Raw genomic sequence first — 25830 nt, forward strand, 5'->3', positions numbered from 1 at the left:
GTGTGGCTGAGGCACAGTCAGGACGGTGTGAGGACAGGAAGGAAAGCAGCAGGCTTCTCTGGACCCCCTCCTCTTACAGACCTAGGAGCCGGTCCGGTTAGCCACAAAGCCGACGCCAAGATCCCGGGAGAGTGACGGAGCCGGCTCTCGGCTCAGGGTCAGCCTTTTTGACTGCAAGAGCTCACGCTTTCCCTGCACTTGACAAGGGAAGTGTGCGCCGCTGTCAGAGCACGAGGCTGTCCTGGTTCAGCGAGGCTGCTCTCCTGGAGTACTTCTCTTTAAAGGAGCGCTTTCCTGAGCCCCTTCCTCGAGTCCTCCTCATCCGTAGGCACAAAAGGTCGAAACTAACAACACAATGGCAGCCTACTGTGATATAATCAGGGACTCTGAACAGGGTTCAAAACTGGTTGTCCCCTGCTATCAAAGTGAACCTGAGAAGTGAACAGTTACGTAAAAGGACGATACTCACATTACTATAAGGATTAGAAGAGATCAACACATGGGAACCCCCTTAGCAGACAGCCTGGCACATGGTAGGCACCCCACAAATGAGCCTTTCTCCCTGGAAACAGTGCGACGACTTCACGGAAGTCTCTGGGGAAACAGGCGGCCACGCTCATGAGGCAGAGAGGGATTCACCCCCCAATCCTACACAAGGTGGGCAGGACATAAGCTGTCGAGATGCCTGGGGTTTCTGAGAGCACATTTATGGTCATCTCAGTGGAGTAACACAGTGTCCCCTAAACCCATCTTTTCTGGACACTTTGGTGCTGACAGCTTGACCCCTGTTGTCAGAAGATACCCCTCGTTCAGCAGACTCCTCCCCACTCTGGGGGTCAAGCTGAGGCATCCGTTATAGCAGGGGTTCTCCTAAGGAGCTTTCAGAGTAATACTGATCCCCAGGCCCCGCCCTGGAGAAACTCATATCGGTCCGAGAGGGACACAGACGTGAGTATCTTTTAAAGCTCAAGCGATTCTAATGTGCAGCCAGGGTTGAGGACACTGCCCCTATATCTTCTGTTGCTCCAACAGGTTTAAAAAGGTGTGTCCTCTGACATGCAGGGAAGAGGTACCATCCAGCTGGGCGAGCAGCATGTCACCAGCACAAGAGGAGCTCCTGGCAGGAGGGCGGAGCCACAGGCTGCTTCTCAGGCAATTCCTGCCCAAGCTCCCAAATTATATCCCAATTTCCGGAAGAGACATTAATTCCATCCACGTGGTCTTAACACAATTACTGCGCAGAGGCAGCCCAACGACCAAGAATTACTGAAGAGGTAATAAGAGGTGAATTTTGAGGCATAGCAAAATTATTCATCTGTTCACTTACTGCATCTTCAACTATATTTCTTTGCGGTATTGGCCAAATGCCAAAAACGAAAAACAGAAAAAGCCCTCCTTTAAACAGTCAGACTATCTGCAAAGATGCTGGTGCCAGGCTGTTTGACAGGAGCGATGCTAGCAAACCTCTCCATCCTAGCCTCGCCCAAGACAGACGGAGTAACACTTTTCCCTGGGGACAGGGGCTTAATTTATATGCAGCTCCATCCAGAGATAATTAGGATTATTTTCAGGGTATCTGCTTCTTTCAGGAATAGATTCCACTGGCTAAGACAGTCACTACCATTACCCAAAGTTTATCCTGGTTAAGGGAACAGTAAATAAAGGTCTAGAATGAACCTATTTTCAGTGATTTATTGAACAAAAAACTTATGCCAGTTGTCGTCACAAAGAACTTTGGACCTGACATCTCTAGTACCAGCTCATGCAATGAGTAAGATCATTTCTACACTTATGACTTAACAATGAATTCTTTTTCCGGAATATCCATCTATATTCAGTATTTTGCTATTTAAGCTGTTAAGCAATAGTATGTCTCCTACAGAGGGCAGGCACAGACCCCTCTCTAGACATAACTCCTTATGGTATTTGACTGAATACCCGAAATTCCAACCCAAAATAGATTTTTGAAGAAACTACTATGTTATGTAATTCTATGGAAACCAAATAGAATCTGACCTTTCCCCAAAACTGCTTTTGGGGCGAGTGATGAACAGGAGCAATTTCTCTGAGAGACAGTGCTATTCAGCTCTGATTGAGCTAGTCCAGTTTGACACAAACAAATACATAAATAATAATAAAGAGGCCTCACAGAGCACCAAGCCAAAAAGACCCTGGTTTTAAATCCACCTTGGGCTTTGCACAGAAGAGGGGTGTGTGTGTGTGTGTGTGTACAACTAGTGTGCAGAGACCTTCTCCGTTCAGAGAACAGCTCCGCACCTGCTTGTGCTAAGAACCCAGCAGACAAACAGAACCGGCCAGCTCGGCTACCGGGCCGCCTTTCCCACTCAGGTAATCAATCCCTTTAGAGACAGTGCGTGTTCTCTCAGGAGAAATCATGCATTGCACTTAGGGGAAGGAAGAGAGAAAGGGAGGGCTTATGCATTTAATACCCAGCATCTAACTCGAGACAAATGTACTTGCCAATGAAAAGTGAAGAGCGCTTTGGTTCCAATCCCTTGATCCCGCTACGTATTTAATACATCTTTTCTTGTTAGTGAGCTCCTAACAATGCCAGAGATGGTGGTGCTCGTTTGACTATGGAGGTACTGGCTGTAAAAGCAGCACACAAATGGGAAGAAGTAAAGACAAACCGCTGTGAGAAAGCGCGAGTATATGCTAAGGAGCAGAAGAAATTTGAGGGGAAAGGACTCCCTGGAAACTGAGAACTCAGTTTATTTAAAACTGAGTTCCTTCTGATCTAATCACGAATACTTTAAAAAGCACCCAGCAGAAGAGAAATAAGTTTCAGTGTAAGACTTTCTTCCCCAAAAGATTTGTTCGGAAATTCAAGACTTACCCAAAGTCTCTCAACTGAATACCTCGCTGAGCTGAGTATCGTCGGAGATGAGACATGACCGAGAGCAGCCCCGGGATTCACTCCACTGCTCCTCACACCCAGGACAGAGGGAAACATTCTGGAGGACACCCCTCCCCTCCCCTGACTGTATGAGGGGAAGTACAGGCACGAGGCAAGGGCTTAACTCTGCAGATAAAAAGCGCATCCTTCAATTTTTTCCTAACAAACACATGTGCTCCGAGTGGTCTGTACAAAAATATAATGGAAGTAAAGTCCCTCAAAAGCTGAGCCAAAACCTCCTAGGCTAGAATGAAGAACTGTTGATGGCTGAGAACTGCTAAGCCAGACAGGGCAGGTGGGTTCCTCCAGCATCGGGACCGAGCGCAGTGATTTCCAGGGCTACTTCTTCTGCCCACGCACCCCTCCTGGAGACTTTAAATAGCAAAGACTTCTGTCCGTCGAACACTAGGGTGGCAGCCCTACACCCCACACCAGAATGCCCCCTTCTCCCCGCCCATTGCTCCCACCACCCCACCCCACTCAGCTTTTCCACATGCCGTTCCACCCACTTAGAGATGGCTATCTCTTTAACACAGTGCATCACTTTCTCAGAAAGACAGAAAAATAGAAAAGGCAATCTATAGAGAGAGAGAGTAGAGAAGTGGCTGCCTGGGGCTGGGCTGGGAATGTGGAGTGACCCAAACGCGCGGATTTCTTTCTGCAGCAATGGAAATGTTCTAAAATTAAATTTAGTGGTGGCTGCACAGCTCTGTGAATATATTAAACATCACTGAACTACATATGTAAAACTGGTGAATTTTATGGCATGCAAATTATATTCCCCAAAAGCTATTCATTAAAAAAAACTGTTAGTGTTTAACATTAAGCTATGAGCATGTCCATCCAAAGGAGGGAGAAAGAACTTTGCTGCAAATGCAGAAACACGAGCCAGTGGAGTACAAGTTTGTTCAGAATTCCTCCAACTTTAATTATGGGTCAGGTCAGGCAGCCTGAGGGTCAAATGCAGTCCCTGGGAGCGTCGCAAACAATGCTGTGTTTTTTATAAAGTGGACACGATAAGTTATTTTATTACAGCAAGTGGTCACAGGTTGCCAAAATCGTCTTCATTCCTCGACTATCTCTTTTTTACCAGTCTCTTGCCCTTCAAAGAGAGGATACCTGGCCTCCACATTGGCCCACGTGATGCTGCCATTGGCCAGATCGCGGACGACACTGGGCAGTTCAGAGACCTGGGGTAAAATGAAAGAGAAGTCCAAGAATCAATCAACTTGATTAGACTGCCGGAAAGGATTCACCCTGAATTCAGGATAGAGAGCCAACTCGGTGTCTGTACAATGACAGGCTGCCTCTACACACCGGCCCCCACAGGATGCTTCTTCTCGCTTCTTACTTCATCACACTCACCTCCCTTCCAGACCTGGGTTTCTGCCTAGAACGCCTGCCAAGTCCCCCTGGATCACTCAATTCTCCCACAAGGCCTTTCCTGATTATTCCAAATCTCCATGTCACCTGCAGTTACGTCAGCGGTCAGTCAGGTCACAGGAGTGAGGGGAGCCTGGGCAGACCAGCAAACTGGAGAGCCCGCCGGAGGAGCCAGCCTGCTCCTCAGCCGCACAGCAGTGCTCGGACTTGGGTAGGCATGAGCCTCGCCTGGAGGTCTCGGCAGGACGCTGCTACCTGCCCTGTCTCCCTCCTCAACCCCCGTCCCCACCCCACACTCTGCCTGGGAGGGAGACGTCGACCAGGTGGTGGGTGCTGCTACTGCAGGGAGCACACACAGAACCACTGCCAGATGGGAGCCGGTCTAGAGGAGCCAGATCTGCTTTTGTCAAAAGACAAGCCAGAAATCCGTGACTTCTGAATTAGACTAGAAATGCCTTCTTTTACTTCTGTTTTCCCTATTACTAACTCTCTGTGTCAAGCTGAGCACTTAACAGGCACTCTAAATAAAAACCTGCTCAAAATTAATAAATGAATCAGGTGGTTGTCAATTAAAGTGGCCACTCTCTCCCCTCTGTACTTTTCCCATCTCCATTGTTATCTTCCCATTGTGTAAAATTGCAGAAACATTATTCACTGCTTTGAATGGACTAGCATGGAAAAGTTTATACATATGCATGTATACATTTCTAGAGAAATATAAAAGATAAAAATGTCTAAGCCCTCCAACGCCTGCCAAAAAAGCGATGGCAACAACCTCTTGGGATCCTATTTCTCTTGCCCAAATGTAAACAAACACCTATAAAAGCAAACTGCCAGAGAATGGGCCCAGAGTGATCCAAATGGCTATAAAATATTGGAGAAGCGTTAATGGATACTTTCATAATGAAACCAAGGGGATTTGGGAATCTGTACTCCGTCTGCTACAAGCTTACGATTCTAATTAAAAAAAAAGGGGGGGGGGAGGAGCATAAATACGTCAAATCCCGCCTCCGATCAGGAGCCGGCTTCTAAGGAGCCCATTTCTAAGACCGAGACGACCCAAGACAAGGCCAGCCACCTCTGCTCGTATCTGCCGCATGGAGTCTCGGTCCCGCAGAGTTGCCGTGTGCGGTGTCTTGTTCACGGTGTCAAAGTCGATGGTGATGCCAAAAGCCACGCCGATCTCGTCAGTCCTGGCGTAGCGCCTTCCGATAGACCCAGAGGAATCGTCTACTTTGTGAGAGACGCCGTTCCGCGTCAGGGCTTCCGCTATCCAGAAAGAAGTAAATTCAAAATAAAACAACCGAGAGTCCCAATGTCATCTAAATGTTGTCTTACGTGTTGAGGAAACATACAAATGGGACAAAGGCAAGACACGCATAAATTACCGTTTAAGAGATAATGAAGTCCCTGGCTGGAGCCCAACCCATGTCTCGTACCTACACCTCCCACGGCTCCAGGGGAACGAGTTTCAGCCCAAGAGCCAAGGCCGGGAGGCTGCTCCTGCCGCCACCACCTCCATGGGCGGGACCCTGAGCAGCCAATGAACTCTTCCCACTGCCCGATTCGGACATGTGTGGGCACCAGATGACCCCGAGGCTCCCTTTCAGGGCTGTGGGCCCAGTGGCTGGGGACCCACTAAGGTTGTTAAGCTCCACCAGGGTCCCCCATGGAGTGAGCACTAAAGTCAATAGGAGAAGCAAAGATGTTTGAAATCTGGCTCCGGGGTCCGACCCTGACTCATTCAAATGCTAGGAGAAAACCTCCTGAGCAAGCACACTCTCTCTTGGAGCTAAGAGCAGAGGCTAAAATCACTTTGATTTATTCCTTATTCAATACATATTTTTATTGGGGAAAAAAGAGCATTTCCTAAAATTCATTCTACTTGACAGTGTTCCCAAGACGTTTACTCAACTGGATTTGCTTACATAATTCCTTGACAAATGGCATGAATTCCTGGTTTTGGCTCAGTGGAAGGACGGAACATTTGAACGGAGCTACTACGGCAGGAAAACTGAAGAACTGGAAAGAAATCCAAACATGTTAGCTGATAAAAATCTGAATATGAATGTCCAAACTTCACTATCAAAATACCAGAAAACATAATACGAAACGCTGTGTGACAAATGAGAAAAAGCAGGAGAACCAGAACCAGAATCGGAAAGATCTGCTGTTCAGCTTTGAATTTGGACCAACTCAGTGAACTCTCCCTGCACATTAGTTTCTCCATTTAAAAAGTAGGTCTCTACCTCTGCTAAGCTTGCTTCACAGGTCTGCTGTAAAAAAGTTAAATGACGTGAAAGCATTCTGAAACCTACCACAGAAGATGCTCATTTTTTTGGTGCCACATAAAAAGCCTTACAGCCTTACTTCTTTCTGTGGAGCTCCCTAAAGTACCTCCATTCAAATCATCAAATAATAAGTGGCAGTGCCAAGAAACAAAATCCCATTCTGTTCAAGAGTTTCAGCATAACAGAAGGATCTATGAATGTTAGTGACTGAATAAAACCAAAGAGTTTAATTAGCTCACGAACGTATGTCTAAAAGAAATCATATAGAATGAGATGAAACAAAAAGGTGTTCTGTATACGTATACTGAAAAGTACAGCTCTCTCAAACTGCCACTGAAATACATTTCAGATGTATTCAGAAATAAAAGAAAGAAAAGATATTCTGCGGAAGATAAACTAGTCTACCATTCTGGATTGGAAATGAGAGCTGAAGACAATTTTTAAATAATATTTATACAAAACCTTCACTTGAAGGTAAGAATATGGAACTCGGAATGATTAGGTACCATAAAAATAACAAATGACACAGGTTCCAGTTTAGCCCCGAACCCCCAAAACCTAATTAACGCTAAATGCCAAGCAGTGGTGAATATCCCACTGTAAGTTCACCCCAGACACCACCAGTATGTCTGAGTGACAGAACACCAATTCTTAGAACAGAACAAGTATCTTGTGATAATTCTATGTGAGAGAGAAATGGGGACCTGCCTTTATAGAAATACTTTTAAAAAAAAATCTTACAAGCAATGTTTTTATACCAAATTTATAGGAAAATGGATTGAGGGCCCATGTGCTAGTAATTTAGAAACAGTTTTGGTTTCCTACAGCCTAACTAAGTTTTTCTTCATGACAGGAAACTCTGCAATTCATAAAACACTGTCACTAATTTATTCTTGCTCAGCCCTTACGAAATTTCTATCAAAGCTCTAGTTTTATCAATACTATTACAGTTAAAGGAACAGCTAAAAGATTTTTAAAACACTTTTGTATTAGCACCATAAACAGGAAGGGCTAGAAACAAACTTGACATGTAAAAAGAACACATCCAGTCATGTCACCAATTCCTCAAGAAGCACATGCCTACGTATGTCTGTATGTCTGGTCTAGCCCAGGTTCTTACTCTTTGGTGAATCAATGAAAAGCTGCTCCTTAAATATCAGGAGATAAAGATGTAATTTTAGGGCAGAGAATAAAACAGTAAGTTTATTAGCTACATATTACCAACAGTACGCCAGACTTTTTAAAACACTGACCCCAAGAGCTCAGCAGTCCATTGTTTAGGGTTAAATGTCCTAGGGAGAATCTCAAAGTTGACGTCCAACACTAGCACACCGCCAGCTTGAGAATGGTCTTAATCCGACACATACAACCTGTCTTGCCTAGCCATTCTTCTTCTGATTGATTTTCCTGGAAATCTGTCCCTGTACGTTAAAAGAGTTTAATTTCTGTAGGCAGAGGCGAGATGAGAAAGGTGAAGTCAGGCAGAATGAAGAGACAAAGTGGAAAACATGGAGCCATTCAGAAGCATCAGAGCCAACAGAAAACTTAGGGAGTTGATGAAGACTTTTTACAAATATTTACCATTAGCAATGCCCAAATGCTAGGAAAGGTTATACCCCAAATACTAGTGCCCAATCTGTGAGCTGTCTATTTCCCACACTGGAATCATCTGGGGTTCTTGTAAAAAAAAAAAAAAAAAGTACAGATCTCTGGGTCTCAGACCTCATGAGTCAGTTATTTCTGAAACAGAACCCAGGAATTTACATCCCCAGACAATTTTGTGCCGGTTGAGGTTCCCTTTGATGCTTTATCAGCACAGAGATACTGTTTTTTGGTTTGGCTGAATGCTGAGCTCTCTTCCTTTCTGATTTTCTAAAAACACGAGTATATGCAGAACGTGTCATTCCTTCCATTGATGCAACACAGACAGTTTCCTAAAGTCGTGTGTTCTGTCTCCGAACAGAAAGCACCAGGCAACTAAAACAACAGTATCTAGAATAACACGCACACCCTACACACAAATGAAGCAATGCAAGACAGGGCACTGTTTGTCAACGGTTATGCAAAGACGAGTGTTAACAGCATGAGCACATTACAGTGAATAACAAACAATTGATCACTCGGAGTCTTATTAACGTGCTTGAGCAAATTTTATTTCTGATACTATCAGAGAAGAGTATAGGAAAACTTACTGTTCTCTGTTCGTCTCCCTCACGTACGTGGAATGTATGTTCAAATACTGTATACATGATCCTGCCCAGGCCAAAGGAGGGTTCAATTACATTCGGAACAACTTCTTCCACTGCAAGAGAGAAATTCAATAACATTCTCTCAAACTCCACATACTGCATTTTGGGTCCTCTCTAAACAATCCTTATTAGCACTAAAAATATCTCTATTCTGGATGAAACAAAGAAATCAGAACAAAAAACTATTTGCTGGTAGGAAACACAATGCCTTTCAAGAGAAACCTGGAATGAAAAACTTTTTTTCACCAAATTAAATTCTTTGTTTACATAGGATCAAAATGAAACAAGGTACCAAGGTATTTCATCTATCATCTGCCTTGCCTATGCAGAAAGTATTAAAACTCTAGAGTTTTTATAGCCTTTGCTAGAATTAAAAATCTACCACAATAGCTGGCAAAATGAACAAGAACAATTCCTACACACAGGTATCAAATGGTCTGTTTGTTTTACTTCCTATCTTGCTATCTGGATGAGAACTCTTTTTTAAGAAAGCCAAGTTGCTGCCATTGTATTTCCAAGGTTCTGAGGTCAGGAGGCCCTTATAGAAGTTTGTTCAGGGATCAGCATTCAATCAAAGACATTTACCAAGGCCCCCACAGCTCTTGCCATCGGTGAGGCTGTATCTGTGGTATATTATAGGAAATGTATTCATTACCTATTCACAAAAGAAGCACTGGCCAGGTCTAAGGCAACTGATCCTAACCTTGGAGAGTTTGTTTCAAGGGAATGAGATAACGAGAACTAAAACGTTTTTGTCTGTGATAAAGAGTAACTCTTTAGAAATATCATCAAGGCGTTTTCTGCCCATCCTTCCACGGCATCTGAGCAACGGTGAAGTATGGCTCTGAAGCACCAGCTAGGACGGTGGCTAAAAAGCCCCAGATTATGAAGAATCCCCTGCTTGCTCGCACCACTGCAGGCTGCTTCTATAGCTCCCTGAAGCCTGGCTACCCAGCAGGCAAGAAAAAGATGGAAAACGAGGCCTGCTCTCTCAACTGGCATAGCTTCCAAATGCCCACTGGTCTCCATTTCCAGCTTTAATTCAGCCACAATTAACCATAAGCATTCTTCATATACGTTCCAAAATATTCAGTTCCCAATTCACAGAATTTGTTCTATGAAAAATCATTATCTCCTTGGCTTTTAAAAAAGCATGAAAGATCACTAATCTAAATGAATTTTAACAAGTTAATTCGCCGACAAAAGACAGAAGGGGTGAATTCCCTCTTTTGCTTAGGAAAAAAAAGCACTTTTCCTTAAAATGAAAAAAAGATCTTTTCAATCAGAGATAAATTCTTCATATGCACCGCAAGTCATAGAAATAATAAAGCTGACATCATAAATTATTCTGCAGTATGAGTATAATTATGTTTTTTTAAAAAAGAGGCCCAAGATAATGTCTTAAACATACTCATTAAATTTAGGGTTGTGACGTTAATTTTTTTTTCCTCTTCAAATTTTCTTTAAAATGGTTACATTATAAAACTTAAAAAAAAAAAAAAAAAAAAAAAAACTTTAAGGAGTAATATTTTTTTGTTTTTTAACTATTTTTACAAATTTACCATGTAGTGTTTTCTGGAATCTCTTCACATTAACCATGTCTCCTGTTAACTGAAATGTTTTCCCTTCAGTTTCAATAGTGAATTCCCTACAAAGAAACAAAGCACATTATATGTTAGCAAAAACATGCATCCCTATGCCTTAAAGATCGCCAAACTGTTTTCCATTTTAGGTATAATACAACTCAGTCAACTCTCCAGATATAAAAGTTGAAGTCAAATTTAAATTATTTCATAACGAATACCAAATTAAATATTATTTTAACAATGGCACCAAACAGTATTCTGGGAGGCACCCAAAAACGTGACTAGTTTTATAAAATTCCACAAGTGACTTAATGACTAATTCCTTTGGTTTTGAGATCAAGGTAAAACTAAAAACAGTTTTTTTTAAAAAAATTCCATTTTAGAATAATTACAATAAATTTGTCAGAAACAGGCCTGTTGGCAAAAGATCACTATTCTCTTTATTGTCTGAACAAATGTCAAAATGACCAGCTTGCCATCTTACATAAAGTAATTTTAAAACCCTCACACTATTTCCAAATAAACTTTGCTATTTATGCTGATGAAGATCAGCTTAAAAGAAGTTTAATAATTCAATATGTCAATATAAACTCTCCCCCCAAAATCACTGACCACAGTATATTCATATCCTGAGATACAACAGTTCTGGTTTCGGGTTGTAAGACTTCACTTTTATAAAGCGCTTCGTGTAATGCCTCTATTTCAGCTTATGGGGTACTTGCTCATGTTGTGAAGATCAATTTGGATCTGTCCTGTCTCACAAGCACCTCAGTGCTGGGAAAAGAGCGCCCCCATGTGGTGTCTTCGACGCTGTGGAGCGGGTACACGCCGCACTGCGGTTTACAGCGGTGATAATCTCATGCATTATAGGAATGGTTTTCATGCTCACATTCTGTCTGAAGTTTGTGTGCACGTGCATTAAAGATTCCGTTACATAAGCATCACACATATTCTCTCTGCAAGCATAGTCCAACTGCAGAATCGCTCACAGTTATTAAAAAGCTGAAATTAGCAAGGAGGTAGCCATCAATTGAGAACAATTAAAGGAAAGTGATTTGTGGATAATGGTACCTAACTAGTGATCTAATAACTATATCCATTTTAATGGGATTTGATGTTTTAGCATAAATAGATGTTAATTCTAGGCGACCAGAAATGTTTTAAAATTTTCCTACTGAAATTTTCCTATTTTCAACCTACAAGAGTTCATCTTGTGATAGTTCTTTTGACAAGCACATGCAACCACTATCGCCCTAGATGTCCCGTGTCCCTTCTCTTTCAATACCCTCCACCCCAGCTAACCAATGATGTGCTTTCTCTCACTATAAACTAGGTTTGTCTTTCCTAGAGTTTCACACAGAACCTTTTGTGTAAGACTTCTCTCAGCCTAATGTCTGTGACTAGTGTTGGCAAACACTCTGTATAGGGCCAGATATAAAATATTCCAGGGTGTGCAGGCCATCTGTAGTCTCTCGTATTCTGTTTTTTTAAACACCCCTTTGAAAATGCAAAACTCATCCTCAGCTGGAGGGCTGTATAAAAAACAGTATGCACTTAAAAAATTGTCCACACTGATTTTTAGAGTCTATAACTGGCAATGAAGTTGACTGATAGTACTTAGGTCTTCGAATTCCTATTGATGTTTTTGTCTACTTGCTCTACCAGTTACTAACAGAGGGGTGTAGCAGTCTCCAACTAGAATGGTGAATTTGTCTATTTTCTCCTTTCAGTTCTGTCAAGTTTGCTTTATATATTTAGAGGTTCTGTTTTTCGTTGCATACCCAGTTTAGAAGTGATGTGCCTTCCTGATGAATGGAACGCTTTAGCATTATGAAATCCAATTCTGTCCCTGGTAATTTTCCTTGTTCTGGTGTCCACTTTGTCTGACGTTAATACAGCCATTCCAACTTGATTAATGTTTGTATGGAAATATTTTCTGATTCTTTTACTTTTAGACCTATTTGTACATTACAATTACAGTAAGTTTCCTGTAAAACAGCACATAATCAGGTCTTGAGTTTTTTAAGCAGAATGACAATAAATGGCTATTAACTCAAGTATTTAGATCATTATATCTAATGTAATTATCAATATTGCTGAGTTTAAATCTACCATCTCACATTTTCTATTCCATTTGTTCTTTGTCATTTTTCCTCTTCTGTCTTCTTTTGGGCTATTTTTTATTATTCTATTTTATCTTCCTTATTGGTTTATTAGTTATATCCCTTTGGTTTTTATGTGTTTTTTCCAAATAGTTGCTCTGGAATTTACTGTTATGTACTTTTTAAACTTATCATTGTCTACCTTCAAATAATATTATGCCACTTCACCTTATAACAGTACATTCTCAATTCTTTGCTCCCATCCTTTGAGCTATGGATGGCATACATTTTACTTCTACGTGTATTCTAAACTTCACAATATATTGTTATTGTTTTTGCTTTAAATGGTCCATTATCTTTTTTAAAAATTAAGAGATGTCATTTTAAAGAAATTAAGGAGAATGTCATTTATATTCACCCACATATTTATCTAGAGTTCCTAATTTCTTTGGCTAGATCTAGATTTCCGCAATTCTACCTAAAGAACTTCCTTTAACATTTCTTGCACTGCAGGTCTGCTGACAATGTATTCTCTGAGCTTCTGTTTATCTGAAAGTATTTGCTCTTCACTTTTGAAAGATATTTTTGCTGAGTATAGGATTTTTGTCTGTAAGCACTTTAAAAGATTTCACTCCATTGTACTGTGGCTGGTACAGTTTTTGAGGACAACTTTAATCATTCTTATTTTTGCTCCTTTTTATGTAATGAGGCTTTTTCCCCTGGCTACTTTAAAGATTTTTCTCTTCATTACTGGTTTTTAGCAATTTAATTCTGATGTGCCTTTATATGGTTTCTTTGTGTTTATTCTGCTTGGGGTTGAACTTCTTGAATCTGTGGGTTAATAGTTTGCATCAAATTCGAAAATTTTTCAGCTACTGATGTATCTTTAGATATTTTCTCTGTATACCCTCTTTCTGTGACTCCCAATTACACACTAGGCTGCCTCATATTGACCCAAAGGACATTTTTTTCTCCCAGTCTCTTTTTCTATGCCTCATTTTGAATAGTTTGTATTGCTATGTTAAGTTCAATGGTCTTTTCTGCAATGTTCAATCCCATTCAGTTATTCTGAGATATTGCCTCTAGATGTTCCATTTGGTTCTTATATATATTTCCATTTCTCACCTCATCTGTTCATGTTTTCCCTTATGTCTTTGAGCATATGAAGCATATTTATAACTGTTTTAACATCCCTATGTATGTATTCCATCATGTTTGCCATTTCTGGGTGTTTCTTTTCATTGACTTTCCCTCATTATGGATCACATTTTCCTATGTCTAGCAATTTCTATTGTTTGCCAGACATAGTACATTTTACACTGCTTAGTGCTGGATTTTTGTTGTATTCATTTAAAGATTCTTCTCTGTTGTTTTTATATTTATGCTTAAAACAATTACAGCGACCACGCCAAAGCTCAAAATAAGAACACTGACTTGAAGATAGATGTAGTTTCTAATCCTTCCTGAGGAACTACTTTCAGCAAGTCTCCTCATCCAAGAAAGTTATTGGGGAAAAAAAAGATCTTTATAGTCCATTTCAAATCCATTTCCGGCTACAATACCCAAATCTCACCAAACCCAGTCCTTTAAATGTAGCCAAGAGATAGTACTTACCTGCAAAAAATTTCTAAAGAAACTAATCTCACCCTAACTTCAGAACTGGCAGAGTCCATGTAACAGTACACATCTTAAATCTTACCCTTTTTCATTCAATAGTTTCTCCATTTCTGTAATGTAACACTCGTCACACATGGCAAGGTACTCCATCACCAGCTTTGCATCCTTCTTATACGCCTTCCCAATTGCTCCCTTATTGGGTTCAAACTGAACAACATTGACTGTTTTGTATGCAGTAGTCAAGGAATCCAAAAGTACAGACCTGCCTCAGTATTTCAAGAAATGATTTTGAGAACCACAATATCATTCAAAATAAGTCAACACCATCAAGAGACTTTTTTAAAACTACAGTGAGATAAAAGGGATATTATCTAATGAGAAATATAACCGAACACACAACTTAATAACCTCTGATAGCAATTTATTCATTTCTAAAATATCCCAACACAACAGGATCTATTTCCTGCCAGTGGCCTAGCCCTAAGCTCAGCTCACAACCTCAATTCCTGGTAAAGGAAGGAAATTTCTACTGTGCTGATTAAGATACCAAGTGAGCTAAATTACTGTTTCATCCACCATCAAATTGCACTTGTCTTTTAATAGAGCCAGTATTCACCAAGTACCCTTTATCTAAAGAGCATGGAGGTAGGTGCAGGTGTGGAGAAATGCATTTTGGAAATGGCTGAGAAAAACAGGTCCACACTCTGAAAGACATTTGGAGCATTTTTCTGAAAACGCTTATTTTAAGGACCAAACACTGAGTGGGCACATTACAAGTAAAGAGAATAGGAAAGGAGCAGTGAGATGGTAAAGTAATAGGGTTAAGTGAGTGTTGCCGCCATAACCCAAACATCTCAGTTTATCCGTGGAACAAGGCACAGACCAGGACTCATCCATCTCCAAGATGCTGACACCTGAGTCTTGAGGTGTGACGTGACTACAAAGGATATGGGCTCTTTCAGAGGCTTCTCAGCTACAAGTGGGACTTTGGTGGCTCGTGCGTGACAGGAAAGGTCGTAACAGGACCGATCAGCACATCCGACAATCTCAATCCAGCCCTAAGAAGACAGAATGGATAGAAACATTGGTTACTTACACTGGGTTCATTCACAAATGTAAGCAGATTGTAATTAACTCACATCCTCAAAAATAACTCAATACAGAATCTCCCCTCAACTTTTATACATGTTTGAAATGGGAACAGTTTTATACATCAGGCAGCTAACAACCCTATAAAAATATAATCCACAAAGACACACAAAGTAGTCTTCTTATTTTCTGGACAGATGTATTTTGCTATATTGTGAATGTGGGGTAAACTAATACGTTCTCTGATTTAATTATGGAAATAAAATGTGAACCGAGACAAAACTGGCAGAAAAAAAAATTCGGTTTCAAATTTGTGACTAGGCTTCCCAATGAGTGTGGCAGAAACCACTATTCTCTTTGGATGAAGTGTCTTAACTGCTCTCACAACTTGGCAGCAGGTGGCTGAACGACACAGACCTCAGCACCTGGCCAAAAACATGGGCATTTGTGCTCGATTCACTTTCCTACCCAACAAAAGAAAGCTCAGTAAAAGAGCAGGTAATATTTAGGTCACAGAATAAAACATAATAACAGCGTGGGTGCCAGGTTCCATTTCTTGTTAATACTTAAGTTACTTTTCAAAAGCATAAATTGTTTTCAAAGACCCTTAAGAACCTGTTATTTGAATAGGAACAAAAGAGGTAAGAAAGAGGCTTATTTTAGTAGCTATCTAGTTAGTCTTTCTCATGACTGTTTATTTTTTGCCTTTGGTCCAAAGAGTTTGGGAAAATTCAACCATCACGAGCTTTCCAAGCACATTACCACATGCTGCACTTGGAAGAAAGAGAGCAAATATAAAACTCATGTGAACTCAGAAACGCCAACACACAATACCAACAACCAAACAGGAATTAAAGAACAAAGCCTAAAAACATGTAACTTGACCATCTAACATTCACTAAAGATGTCAACTAGCATATTTACATTCCTAAATGTACAGACTTGGTGATAACCAGTTACCAAAGATGTCCATTAACAAACTGATGTAGTAAAAGGTAAAATTAGAAAAACATGCCTGAGAATGGTAAACAACTTTGGGATAGTGGTTACCTCTGAGGAGGGAGGGACGGGTGGAGCATTAGCTGTGATCAGTCACTTTTTTTGAATTAAATAAATAAAATATGAAGCAAATACAAAAAGAAAGTATTACAGCCTTTAAAGGCGTTCTCCCCTCTCCTGAAGTTTCTGTTACTCTGGAGCTTCTGGTTTGTTTAGTCCTGGCTTCCCACGGCCTTAGCTTCAGCTCAATGCCAGGCTCATGTCATCTCTTTTCTCATTTTTCTTCAATTTTTTTAAATTTAGGAATAACTGACATATAACATACTAGTTTCAGGTGTACAGCGTAATGATTGGGTGTCTGTATATATTGGAAAATGGTGACCACAATAAGTCAACATCCATCACCACACATAGTTACAGAATTTTTATTTTCTTGTGATAAGAACTGTTAAGATCTATTCTTTCAGCAACTTTCAACTATGTAACACTGTGGTGTTATCTGTAGTCGCCATGCTGTACATGACATCCCCAGGACTTAGCAGGCCCACGATTTCTGATCCCCAGTCCTTGAGTGTTTGGCCACAGCTCACGGCTGCACTCAGCAGATAATGATCAGAAATGCCGGAGGGCTGAATTACTACTTCAGGGAGGCACGCTGGCTAAGGGTCTGGCTAAGGGCACAGACCCGAGATTGACAGCCCGGGTTCCTGTCCCAGCTCCACTCACTAGCTGTGGGACCCCAGCCAATTAATTCCTTTACTTCTCAGCACTTCAGTTCTTTCAGAAATAGGACCTATAAACAGGATTATTGTGAGAATTACATCAAGTAATACATTAGAAGCACTTAGACTATACAGTTCTTGACAATACAAATGTTGGAGGACTAAACAAATGAAACAAATGAATTATAATCCAGGCCAGATTCAGAATCTAAATTGAGAGCAAGAATCTGTGTCTGGTTTAATTTGAATTTAGAGTAGAGCAAACTAAGAAAGGGAACTGATATGGAACAAAGAGAAAAGAAATAAACTTTCCTTACACAGAAATAAACTTTCCTTACACAAAATAGAAAACATTTTATTGGTTTGATCTGAAAATAAAAAGAAATTCCAGAAAATCTAAAATGTGTAAAGAAACATCTAGAATCCAAAAATAATTACTAAGATTGTTTTGACCTACACATGTCAAAGAAAAACCTAACAGATACAGAAATGCTTTCCTCATTCCACAAAGGAAAAAGAATATATTAAAAACACTATCAATAATGGCCACTATAGATAGACACATATCATTACGCATGATGTTTGCTTGTAATGCATACATATAAAAGCATCTAGAATAGGGTTTGACAAACCAATGCCCATGCGGCTAAGAATGGTTTTTACATTTTTAAAGAGTTGTAAAAAAAACAACAAAAAAACAACCAGTCAACAACAAAGAAGATGGGCAAAAGAGATCTGTAAAGCCTAAGATATCTGCTATATTTACTACAGAAAATCTCTGATCTAGAAAAGAAATCTGAAATGCTTTTGGGGAGAGGCACACAATTAGACATTTTACTTTCTATACAGTATTCTTCAGAATTTTTTGGTTTTTTGTTTCAGAAAAGGGAGTAATTATTTTTTATGACTAATTTTTATTTTTTATTTTAAAAATGAATCTAGTAAAAGAAAGTCACTTGAAAAAGTAAAAAGTGAAACCAGGGGCATTGGGACAATGACCCTGGGCTAAAGTATCTGGGTTTAAGTAAGGGTTAAGCTTCTAGGACCAAATAAGGGGAATGCCAGGAGGCTCTCACCCCTTACTCCCATGGCCACCAATGCACAAAGCATCTTTTATATACAAACTCCTTTCAATCCTAAACTTCAGTACAGATGTTCACGTTTGGGGGGTAGGGATGAGAAGGTGCAGTGAAGAGGTCACCTGGAGGTCTTCTTTGAATTATCATTAAATACAGAGAATTTAAGAAAAGGTAGTTCCTAAGCAAGAAATCAGAATCTACTAGTCTATCTCCAAATCTACCAAATAGTTCTCTAAACAAAGAGCATCATGACTTTCTTTGCTCAGCCCACCCCATTTCCAACGTTTGCAGGGTCCTTGTCAGGAGGGAGGCCACCCACACCCACCCTAGCTGCACTCAGGGAGATGACCAATGACACTGCCCAGCCCGGGATGTACACCCCAGCACAGCCTCATCACGGGCACCTCCTTTCTCTCTCCCCACTCCCCAAAAGCCATCTAAGTATAAAAGGGCTCCCTCCTTATAAGAAGACAGGGCAACTGCTGTTTTCCATTTAGCTCAGGGCCTCTTTTCTTTTTGTTCTGTTCTGACATACAGCACACAAAAGGCCATTTAGATATCCGTGTGTCTAAGTTAACAGTGTGAAAATCACACTAAAACCATCCCACTCTGCTTACATAGGATGTCTTGGATTCAGCGTCCCAACAGTCACAGGCGTAATGGGCCATCTCGTTCTCCATGTGCTGCCGGAAGCGGAGTTTATCTGGAGACACTCCAACCTTCATGAGGTAGAGGTAGATGCGGCCAATGAAATAGCCTAACACTGAGTTGTTAATCACACCCTACAGTAAATGAAGAAACAAATCAGTTAACAAACACGCAAGTAAGCACTGAGGATGGAAACACACACACTAAGACTTTGAAGGCCCCGGTACCATAACCTGCTGAGAGGTATCTGAAACTCGAGGAACACTATTTTATCCAACTTTCAGAAGAATCTCAAATACCCAGAACATGACCGTGGCTATTTCCAAAGGGGTTAATGTCAAGTTAACAGGCTGGTAATAATGGAGTTGTTTAAAATCGTTCCACCAGAGGCACAGGTCAGTAAAAATTCAGGCCAATACTTCATACCTTCTACATCAATAGTACCAAAAATGACATTCATAATAATGACCCTAGATGGCAAATCTACTCCTTCTGAATTAACAAAAGTAGTAAGACATGTTGAGGGGATTTTAATGTATTCTTAGCCACTGAAATCTGTGAACCCCATACAGTATATGTAACCTTACGATTTTAGTACCGGAAGGATCTTAGCCATCATCTCGCCCCATCTCCTACCCCCCACTGCAGGACTCTTCTCTGCAAAATGGCCCACTTACCACCCAGCATCTACTTGAATATTTTCAGGGGCAGGAAGCTCACTGCTCCCCAGGGCAATTCACTGCATTATGGGGCAGCAGCTGCTGTTAGAAAGTTTTCACTCATTTCTTTAGGCAAATAATTAGAGAAATTCTATTATATGAAAGACTTTATGCCACTTGCTATGGGGAATAGAGTTTAAAATCCAGAGGGCTTACTCTCTGCAAGTCAAAGTGTCTCCCCAACAGTAGTATATATTGTTAAAGGTCGGATTGATGGGGCACAGTTCAAACCAAGACCTCTTTTCCAAGTGCTCTCTGAAACACTGTTTTCATGTTGGCCCCAATGGCCCCAAAACTGCCATGTTCGGGTAATTTCCTCCCATATAATAACAGTATATAATAAATACTGTATAAAAGTGAATAATAAAATGACTGCTAAAATAAAACACTGTGTCATCCAGTGCATAGAATTTGCTAAGTGCTTCAAACCCTGAATAGGTATAATCTAAATTAAGCTTCCTATGAAATCTTACCTGTTCAACAGCATCCCCGAGGCGCATTTTCCGAGCAGACTGTCCGCTGACCTGGGCTTTTGCTGAATACAAATAAAGGTGGAGGTCTGCCACATTCTGGAACTTCGGGTGGTCTTTCTCATTGGGATCTACAAAGTGCTCGATTTCTGCCATTGTGAATTCTCTGAAAGCAAAAAATAGAAGGGACAAAAGTTGCAGGCTCAACTATAAAAAACAATAAACAAGGCCCTTCATTCTGTAATGATATCGGCTCTCACACTACAGGAATCTCTTAACACTAAACAGAAAATTGTTTCCTAAGGGAATGGTTAAAAAAAAAAAAGGTTGGATTAGATTGTGGTTATTTTTAAACACATTAATGAAAATGATTACTCATTTGAATAGTATTTTAAATAAATACAATCAAACTTCTCTCAAATATTAATTTCTTCTGTCTAGTGACAAAGATTCTTTACTTGACCAAACTTTAGCCAGTCTTATGAAACTTCTCCTAGGCCTATCTGTGCAATTCCTTGTAAAATCCAGTTTGAGCAAGAACCCTAAATCAGTTTGACCAGAACCGCTCCCCCTTATTATCTGATCACCCTCAATATTTTATCAGGTTTGTCATCTTCCACCCCCACCCCCCGCCCAGGTGATGTCTGATCACCCTGCCCTGTCTTCAGCAAGCATCCTGTTAGGCAGTTTAGCCAGAATCCCCTTTGGCCCTGACATTCCCTCTTAGTAATTCCCCATCCGCTGACCTCCACCCTGCTCCTTGGCTAGAAATCCCCATGTTGTATAGTAAAACCCCCTTATCCACAGTTCTGCTTTCCACGGTCTCAGTTACCCTTGGTCAACTGCAGTCTGAAAATATTAAATGGAAAATTCCAGAAGTCAATAATTCACGTTTTAATCGCATGCCACTCTGAGCAGCCTGGTGAAATCTCACACTGTCCTGATCCATCCTGCCGAGGACGTGAATCGTCCCTTTGTCCAACATGCCGACGCTGTACCCACCACCTGCCCATTAGTCACTTAGTAACCTCTTGGTTTTCAGGTCGACTGCCATGGTATCGAAATGCTTATGTTCAAGTCACCCTTACAGCAGCTCATGTTACGTCACGATGCTTCCATCATTCACCTCACTTGATCTCTTCACACAGGCATTGTATCATCTCACATCATCACAAGAAAAAGGGTGAGTACAATACAGTAAGATATTCTGAGACCACATTCACATGACTTTTATTACAGTATATTGTTACAACTGTTCTATTTCACTATTATTGTAGTTAATCTCTTACTGTGCCTAATTTATAAATTAAACTTATCACAGGTGTGTACGTATAGGAAAAACATGGTATACGTATATAGGCTTTGGTACTGAACGTGATTTCAAGCATCTACTAGGGGTCTTAGAACATCTCTGCGGGTAATTTCGGGTGAACACTGTGTTCAGAATTGAGCCCTGGTCTATACTGAGGTCTCTCTGCCCTGCTGCAATAGTCCTGAATCAATTCTGTTTTTACAACTTTAACTACAGTTGATGTCTGTTTTTTCTTTGACACTAGCCACAACCACAAAAGATTATTCCTTTTAATGGAAAATAATTTTTAAAGAACACATTAATAGTTTTTAAAATTAAAAACTTAAGCAAATTTAAAACTTAAACAAATGTCAGATGCAAAAAAGAAATGAGATACTGAATAGTGGCTTCCAAATGAAATGGTTTTCCTTAAAGCAATAGTAAGTCTTATAAATCTACACTAAACGAAGCTCCCAATGTTTACTCTTCAAAGAATGGGAAATTAAAAGTGAATCAAAATTGTTCTTTGGCTTTTATAGTAGTTTGATTTCTTTTTTATTGCTCTGAACAAGTAAATGACTGATAATGACACTATACAGCTGGTTTCTTTAGAGTAACAGCTTCTTAAAAAACAGTATTATTCAAGACAGAGGACGGAAGGCGCGAGTTGAACAAGCTAACATCAAGCTAAGTCCATATTGATTAAATAAATATGCACATAGTAATGGTTTCCCAAAGAGATTCCTCTGAATGACAATTTCGTAGCTATTAGAGGGAAAAGTGTTTTAAGTTAATTTTATGATTTAAAATCAAATCTCTTTAAAACACACACATTTATTAGAGTGCTTCATGATTATCTCAAGTGTTTTAGAAGTAATGAAAAATTGCTTAAATGGGTCCTAAAAATACATGAAATGCATTGCAAAAGAGCTTTGATTTTTGAATTTTATTTTTTAATGGTATCTCTTATTTGGTCCTGCAGCACCTATGTTTTAATTGTCTTTCAACAACTATCAAACATTTTCTGTGTGCACAGAGATATGAGAAAGACAGAGAAGTACATTGTCTGTCCTCGCAGAGCTTATAAATGGGCTGGGCTGACAGCAACAGAATATCTAAAATGCAAGAAAGATCAAAATAAGGGCCTGGCCCAGATTCCCAAAAAAGTCTGCTGCCAAAGTCTTTGCATCTGTTCTGTCAAACCACTGCAGCTCAGACAGAAGACAGAAATCAACGCTAACACTGATTTTACCAGCTGTCTCTTGTCTCTGAATTCAGAGACTACATCTGGAACTACGGAGAACTAAAATACGTATAGGCTATTGAGATGAAGCAAAAAGCCCCAAATGGAGTCACTTGTGCTAAGCCCCATGACAGCAAACCAAGACTTAATACATAATCTAATTATAGTTTTCAACCTCTCCCAGAAATGTAACTAGTGAACCTGGAAATTACCTGGCCGAGTGAGGTGTATGGAGGCCCCTTCCCTTCCTCTTAAGAAAGCGAACATGCTGAACCAATGTATTCTTTGCTAATCATTCCTTTTACCACCCCCTTTCTGGCTTTAAAAATCTTCCATTCTGTACAACCTTTTGGAACTCCTTTCTATTTGCTAGATGGGATGTTGCCTGATTCATGAATAATTCAATAAAGCCAATTAGATCTTTAAAATGTACTTGGTTGAATTTTTGTTATTTAACAAGGCCTAGAAGACAGAACCAATCAAAATTAAATTAAATTAAATTAAAAAAATTCATATGAACAATCTAATACACCCAGCCTAAACAAAAGGAATCATAGCTATACAAAACTAATCACTTGATAACTCTGTTAACAAAAAGAAATCGTAACACTAAACAAACAAATTCTAGCCCTACCCTGGAACAAAAAAGAAGGGGACATTGACTCATGGAAGAAAGAGTGTACGTTGAGTCAGGATCTTGCAGAGGCACATGACAAAAATGAGCCAAAATCCAGACAGGGTGCTCTGAAGTGAAAAAGACCAAAGGATACAGTGTCAGGAAGCCCTAAGGGCCCTTCACCAGTTAACACCTGGGATGGCTCATCAGTTCTGAGCTGCTTTTCCTGTCTGCCACTTCTAATCCACAGGCCGCAGGTTTTGCCTTACTTCACGGTCCTTTATAATCTCCTAATAGCTACTCTACTTGTAAATGCTCTCGAAAACACTGGTGTTGGACAAGGTCAGTCTTACACAGCTGCCTCGGTATTTTGAAAGCAGGCTTGCAGATACTACTGGAACAGAGCGGAAGCCAAAAAACAAAAGGAAAAAAAGATAAAAAAAAAAAAAATCCAGACACTGAGAAATAAAACATACTCAAATTTGACAAGTTTTTCATTGTGATTATACCTGGTTCAAGTTTCTGACCGCCTCTCCTTTCTGCATGAAGGCCCAGGGGGTTCCTCCCCACCCCATTTCTCTAAGTTGAACAAACTCTTTCCTCACAAGTCTCTCCTTTCTAATAGACCATAAGGCTGAAGGGACTATAGGCCTAAATATACAGTTTGATCAGAACATAAGGACATTTCCTCAGAGGGTGTCATGGGGACTAACAAAATGAGGCAGACGGTTGGGGTGCTTTGATGTAGAGTCAGTGGCTGGGTTGTGCTTTGACTGAAGTCTGTAATTACAGCGAATAAAAAAAGAGGAGAGGAAATGGGTGGGGCTGCAGAAAATACTTTGGGAGCTTAAGAAAGTTAAGTTTACTAGCATATCTTATTTTTTATTTGGAATTTATTGCTCGAAGAGATATCAGTAAGAAAATGCACAGAAATCACAAAAAGCTTGTCATACACAGATAACTCATAATAAGTCTCTAAAGAAAAATGTAACTAAACAGTGCCACTGTGCCTTCCCACACATGTATCCAGATGTTCTGTCTGGATACCTCTGACCAGGGAAGGTTATCAGAACGAGGCAAGAGAGTGTCTAAACTAGAGCAGATAGGGGTAAGCTCGCTAGCTGGCCTTTCTGTCACAAAAGCCTTTCTTCCCTAAATATCTGGAAGAACACCAAGTGGTTACTGAAAGACCTTCACCCCAACTCCAGCAACGCTCTCCTGGACACCTAGATGTCATGACCGTCATCCCATCCCCACCCTGTACTTACATCCATCACCACTGCCAGAAAATGCCTTGGTTTAGACAATCAAGACCTTGCCGTCTTCAAAACATATGATGAACAAGAGGAAAAGATCATTTGGGAGCAGGTAAGAAACGCGGGCCACTCTTCACCTTCCTTTCCTTTCCCTTCAAGTTTACTTTAGTTCCTCAAAACTGCCCATCATCTCAGAGATTACATTTGGAGATACAAATGTAAAACATGCTTTTTACGTAGTACAAAAAATAAATACATAATCATGTAAGAATGACGCAGAATTGTCTCAAAATAGCGCGCTTTCATTCCCAATTCAATGCCAAGGCACCGCCTCATTTACCAGCAGAGTCACACGGGCAGTACCTGACTCGGATCAGTCCAGATCGAGGGGAGATCTCGTTTCTGAAAGAATTGCCAATCTGGGCAGCAGCAAACGGTAACTTTCCTTGGTTGAATTCCAGAAGTCGTTTGAAATTCAGGAAAATCCCCTGTGCAGTTTCTGGTCTCAAGTACCTATAAATTTAAATAAATCAGTCTGTTATAAAGAAAGAAATTATGTTTTCTACCAAATCTGAAATTCCTAAGTCCTAAATGGACTCTTTTCACACAAGGCTGTATAAGCCCTAAAACAAAGTATTAGAAATAGGTATTTTCCTCAGTAGCCAACATTCCCAAGCCAGGATTAGAGAAAGCATCAATAACTGGTATGGCTACACTTCTGTCAGAAATGTCACTTTATTTCATCACTTGGGTGAGTCAACACTACGTCTCGCATAACGGCCCTAAAACGTCTGATATTCTCCTGACTAACCATTTCCATGGAGACAGACGACAACTGTAATCCTTCTGAAAATCAGACCCATGCCTATGCATACCTCTGTCACCCCACATATTAAAGTGTAACTGTGGGCTAAAAAGAAGCCCGCGTGGGTTAACATGTCACTTCAGAGTTCACGCATTGCAATCACCACACTATGCCAGGCAATTTTTGAGGTTTTTCATGTCATGTTCATTTTTGTGGCAGTTTACATTTTTAGCCAGAGGCTTCTTCTAATATTTCTCCAGATTTTAAAAATAGAGCCAAGAAAATAGACCATTAGAGTCACTGTCCCTCTTTGAATTTCACAGAAAATATTCTGTGCAAAACAACTAAGAAAACATACCCAACAGCCTACTTCAAAATCAATATTTTACGAAAACAACTTTAAAACAAAGAAAAAATCAATAAAATTTTACTCTCTTCTCACTCTAACACACCCAGCTCTTCTGATATTTGTGGTACTTTCCAGATTTCACCCAAATGTAAGTATAGCTACAGTTTAGATGCATATTTATAAGTAGAATGTATAAAATTATGTACTTTCATTTATTTTATACTTTCCCATTTTCTAAATAACAGTAAAATTTTCTCATATTTAACAGCTACTGGTATAATCTATTTAACCATCTTCAAATTACTGGATAAATAGGTTATTTCCACTTTTAATTTACAGCCCCTTGACAACTATGGCTTCCTTTCCTTTTGAATCATTTTCTTAGATAAATTACGTGGA

At 40.2% G+C, this 25830-nt stretch overlaps 1 protein-coding gene across 2 annotated transcripts in view; it reads right to left on the reverse strand.

The window, feature by feature from the left end:
- Window positions 1-3820: 3820 nt before the first annotated feature.
- The window catches only part of GARS1 (glycyl-tRNA synthetase 1), a 41678-nt gene continuing 19668 nt past the window's right edge, over window positions 3821-25830 (reverse strand). The window contains exons 8-17 of one of the 2 annotated variants that reach the window (XM_088797670.1): window positions 24641-24790; window positions 19875-20037; window positions 18652-18816; window positions 15095-15203; window positions 14228-14372; window positions 10403-10488; window positions 8784-8893; window positions 6229-6322; window positions 5379-5569; window positions 3821-4107 (exon numbers count right to left, since the gene is read on the reverse strand). In XM_088797670.1, coding sequence (XP_088653796.1) covers window positions 3982-4107; window positions 5379-5569; window positions 6229-6322; window positions 8784-8893; window positions 10403-10488; window positions 14228-14372; window positions 15095-15203; window positions 18652-18816; window positions 19875-20037; window positions 24641-24790 — 1339 coding nt within the window. In that variant the 3' untranslated portion in view covers window positions 3821-3981. Of the gene's footprint in view, window positions 4108-5378; window positions 5570-6228; window positions 6323-8783; window positions 8894-10402; window positions 10489-14227; window positions 14373-15090; window positions 15204-18651; window positions 18817-19874; window positions 20038-24640; window positions 24791-25830 lie in introns of both variants that reach the window. The other variant, XM_074340945.2, reaches the window with a different exon arrangement.

Source organism: Rhinolophus sinicus, chromosome 4 (assembly GCF_057876585.1).
Source record: "Rhinolophus sinicus isolate RSI-liver-muscle chromosome 4, RSI-T2T, whole genome shotgun sequence".
Taxonomy (NCBI): domain Eukaryota; kingdom Metazoa; phylum Chordata; class Mammalia; order Chiroptera; family Rhinolophidae; genus Rhinolophus; species Rhinolophus sinicus.